General features: G+C 40.5%; 1 protein-coding gene across 4 annotated transcripts in view; it reads right to left on the bottom strand.

Annotated features, from left to right (window-relative positions):
• Positions 1-1,804, bottom strand: part of LOC112013197 (pentatricopeptide repeat-containing protein At5g01110-like) — a 4,043-nt gene extending 2,239 nt beyond the window's left edge. For all 4 annotated transcript variants that reach the window (XM_065772541.1, XM_065772542.1, XM_065772540.1 and 1 more), the window contains exon 1: positions 1-1,804. This exon is cut by the window's left edge and continues 835 nt beyond it. In XM_065772541.1, the coding sequence (XP_065628613.1) occupies positions 1-1,437 (1,437 nt within the window). In that variant the 5' untranslated portion in view covers positions 1,438-1,804.
• Between the last annotated feature and the right edge of the window lie 2,180 nt (positions 1,805-3,984).

The raw sequence follows: 3,984 nt of genomic DNA, 5'->3' as shown, positions 1-3,984 counted from the left end.
ACCATGTTGTAGCATGTTATTGAAAACTTCCAAGGCCTTATCTAAGATCCCCATCTTACAGAACCCATGTATCAGACTGTGGAAAATGAAAGCAGCAGGAACCAAATTATTGCTGATCATCTCCTCCAAAAGTTTATTGGCTGAATGCATATCACCCAGCATACAAAATCCATTGATTAAGATTCCATAAGCAATATGATCATATACATAACCAGTAGCCCCAAGATTATGGAACATATCTAGTGAGATGTCCATCAGTCCACTCTTACATAGACCATAGAAGAGTGAACTATAACTAACTAGCGACGGCCTTAAACCATAATGATCCATTTCCTCAATAAATTTAAGACCTTTCTCAATATCCCCTTTCTTACAAAACCCATCGATCAAAATGCTGTAACTGTAAACATCTGGCAGTACCCCATAGCTCTTCATTTCTTCCAAAATTTCCAAAGCTTCATATGCTTTATCTTTTTGGCAAAACGCATAAATAATAGCATTATAACAATAACTATTGAGAGGTTGGTTTCTACATCTCAAATTCCGAATTAAGTCCAAGGCAAATTCATCACAACCAACTTTACAAAGTCCATGGATATATGTACTGTATGTCACAACAGTTGGGATTTCCCCACTTCTCTCCAATTCTTCTAGAATTTCAGTTGCTTGTCCGATATCTACATCCCGACCAGTATCCCCTTTACAGTAAAAATTCATCATAATTGTGTAGGTGTAAACAGTAGGCGGCGGCCCAGAATTTTTAAAATCTTCAAATAAACTTCTAACAAATTCCACTTTATTTGCTTCCACCAAACACTTCAACAAGAAATTACACGAACAAATATCGGGTTTAAGCCCAATACTCTTAGCACGCAGAAACACATCCACAGCATACTCAAGCATTGAATTGGCAGCAAAAACTTTTATTAGTACATCAAATACAACAAGCGACCTCACCGCGTGGCGAGGTGAGTCCAGCAAATTCGGGAACAACTCAAAAGCATCATAATTAACTTCATTATAATATCCAACCATATCTCTAAGCAAAGCATACACTTCCATCCGCATCCCACACAACGCGAAAATATGAACCACCATTCTAAATGCATCGGTTGCATGAGCAAATCCATGCATCCTCACGGCGGTCGAAAATCTTATTTCCCTTGCAACCATCCAATTCAAAGACTTGAACACTCTACCAACTAAGGGAAACAGTTTGGGCTCTTTCCGGATACTTCTAAAAACACTAACTTTGTCAGTAACATTAGTTTCAAGTTTTGGTTTAGGACATTCATCGAACACATGGTCTTCTTCGGAAGACAGTGCTGAAGCAGCAGTATAATAAGCTCTAAAGAGACATTTTTGACTGAAAATGCGGCGGTGTTGAAGTAAATACGAGTCAATTAAACATATTCTTGAACATGAGCGAATACCCATTAACTAGGGATGAGATAATCGACTTGGGTCGGATGTCGGTTTTGCCATATTTTGAAACCGACACCGATTTGTAAGGAAGGAACGGGGCCGAACCAACCAGAGTGCAGTCGGGTTTCTCGGTGTTTGGGATGTGAGAAACAAAATCAAAAAGAAAAAGAGAAGAAGAAGAAGGAGAAGGTGGTTTGGCATGAGAGAAAGAACATCAAGAAGAGAAAGAGAAGAAGACGTACCATGGACAAGTCATGATTGACAGTAGCATCTACTGGAGAGAGAGACTGAGAGCAAAAACATTTGGTGGCTGGAGGAAAAAGAAAAGAATTAGGGTGAGAGGGACAGAGAGCCCAGTAGTTCTTTTTTTTTTTTTTTTTTTTTTTTTTTTTACCTTGTATAGATTATTAACGGCATAGTACTTGTTTTATTCTTTCTTTTGGGACTGATATGGTCTTTCTAGGCTAGGCGGGCTGGTGTTTGGAGCTGGGCCTTCTTTTTTGTATACTTCCTTGCTTATTTATTGAAAATATTTCTATCTTTTATCTCAAAAATAAAAAAATTAAATAAATAAATAAAGATTGAAAAATGGTACTTTATCAATACTATACTTTAGGAGCTTCCTGGTAATTTTTTGATTTGATCAACTTTTCATCTGTTTTTAACCTCATCATTTGTTTCCTTTTTCTTTTTAAATATCATCATGTTTAAGAAATAACACAACAATTATTTCCAAATTATCATATTTTGAAACTGGCCCTAATCTCCTAAACAATTTTTTTTTTTTTTTGTTAACAATATAAAGAGAGAGAGAGAATGACTGAATAATCAGTATAATAATATATGTGTAAAACAATGTACAAAAGAGAGCCTTATATAGGCAAGGTATGTGTGCAGTACAAGTAACATGAGTGCAGTACAAGTAATATACTGGGCTAAGCCCAATGGGCTAATCTAGCTTAATCTATACACTAACATCCCCCCTCAAACTCGAGGTGGCAAGGAGGAAGCCAACTGGAGTTTGGATATAAGATCTCGAAAACGACCAGGCGGGTAAGACTTGATGAAGATATCAGCAGGCTGGTCAGCAGATGAGATGGAGAACAACTTGAGATTGCCTTTCTTGAGATGCTGGCGAGTGATGTGGCAGTCGATCTCAATGTGCTTGGTGCGTTCGTGGAAGACATCATTATGAGCAATGTAGATAACACTACGATTGTCACAATAAAGAGGAGTAGCAGTGGGTTGTGGAGCATCCATGTCAACCAAGAACCAACGAAGCCAGACAAGCTCGCAGGTGGTGTCGATAAGGGCACGATACTCAGCCTCAGTACTGGAACGGGAAACAACATCCTGCTTTTTGCTACGCCACGAGATAAGAGAGGTACCCAACAGGAAACAGAAACCTGTGATAGAGCATCGATCAGTCGGATCACCTGCCCAGTTCGCATCTGAATAAGCATGAAGCTCAAGAGAAGACCAAGAGGAGTAGTGTAGACCATGATAAAGTGTGCCCTTGACATATCGGAGAATCCGAAGAACAGCAGCATAGTGGACAGAACGAGGGGCATCCATGAACTTACTAACCATACCCACGGCATGTGAAATATCTAGACGAGTAACAGTGAGATAGATCAGACTACCAACCAACTGACGATAGCGAGTAGCATCAGATATAGGTTCACCATCCAAGGGTGTGAGCTTTGCATTGTATTCCAAAGGAGTGGAAACAGTCTTGTTGTCAGTGATACCGGCTTTAGAGAGAAGATCAGAAGCATATTTAGCTTGGGAAAGATAGTATCCATCAGAGGATGAGGTAACCTCAAGCCCAAGAAAATAGCTGAGAGTGCCCAAATCTTTCATCTCAAAATGCTGACTAAGGAAGTGCTGGAGAGAGCGGATACCTGCAGAATCATCTCCAGTAATAATCATATCATCAACATAGAGAAGAATAAGAGTGATACCAGCAGAGGATCTTCGGACGAAGAGAGCAGTGTCATGAGGACTCGAAGTGAAACCCTGCTGAGCAACAACTGAGCTGAACTTTTCAAACCAAGCTCGAGGAGCCTGCTTGAGGCCATAAAGAGCACGGCGAAGGCGACAAACTTGACTGCCTGAATGTGGATAGCCAGGGGGTGGTTGCATGTACACTTCTTCTTGAAGGTCTCCATTGAGGAAAGCATTCTTCACATCCATTTGATAAAGAGGCCAACGGCGAACAGCAGCCACAGCAATGAGACATCTGACAGATGTAAGGCGAGCAACAGGAGCAAATGTTTCCTCATAGTCAATGCCATACTCTTGGGTAAAGCCCTTGGCAACTAGGCGAGCCTTGTATCGTTCAACAGATCCATCAGCCTTGGTCTTGATCTTGTAAACCCACCTACAACCTACTACAGACTGACCAGGAGGCAAATCAACCATATCCCAAGTGTGATTTTTATGAAGGGCATCTAGTTCATCATTCATAGCTTGCTGCCAAAGAGGGTCAGTATGGGCCTCACGATAGGTGTGAGGTTCATAGAGGGTGGCAAGGGCAAAAGAGCAATGATAATCAGA

Source organism: Quercus suber, unplaced genomic scaffold, assembly GCF_002906115.3.
Source record: "Quercus suber isolate HL8 unplaced genomic scaffold, Cork oak 2.0 scaffold_60, whole genome shotgun sequence".
NCBI lineage: Eukaryota > Viridiplantae > Streptophyta > Magnoliopsida > Fagales > Fagaceae > Quercus > Quercus suber.
The sequence above is the reverse complement of the archived record's forward strand: the minus strand, read 5'-3'. Positions and strand labels throughout refer to the sequence as shown.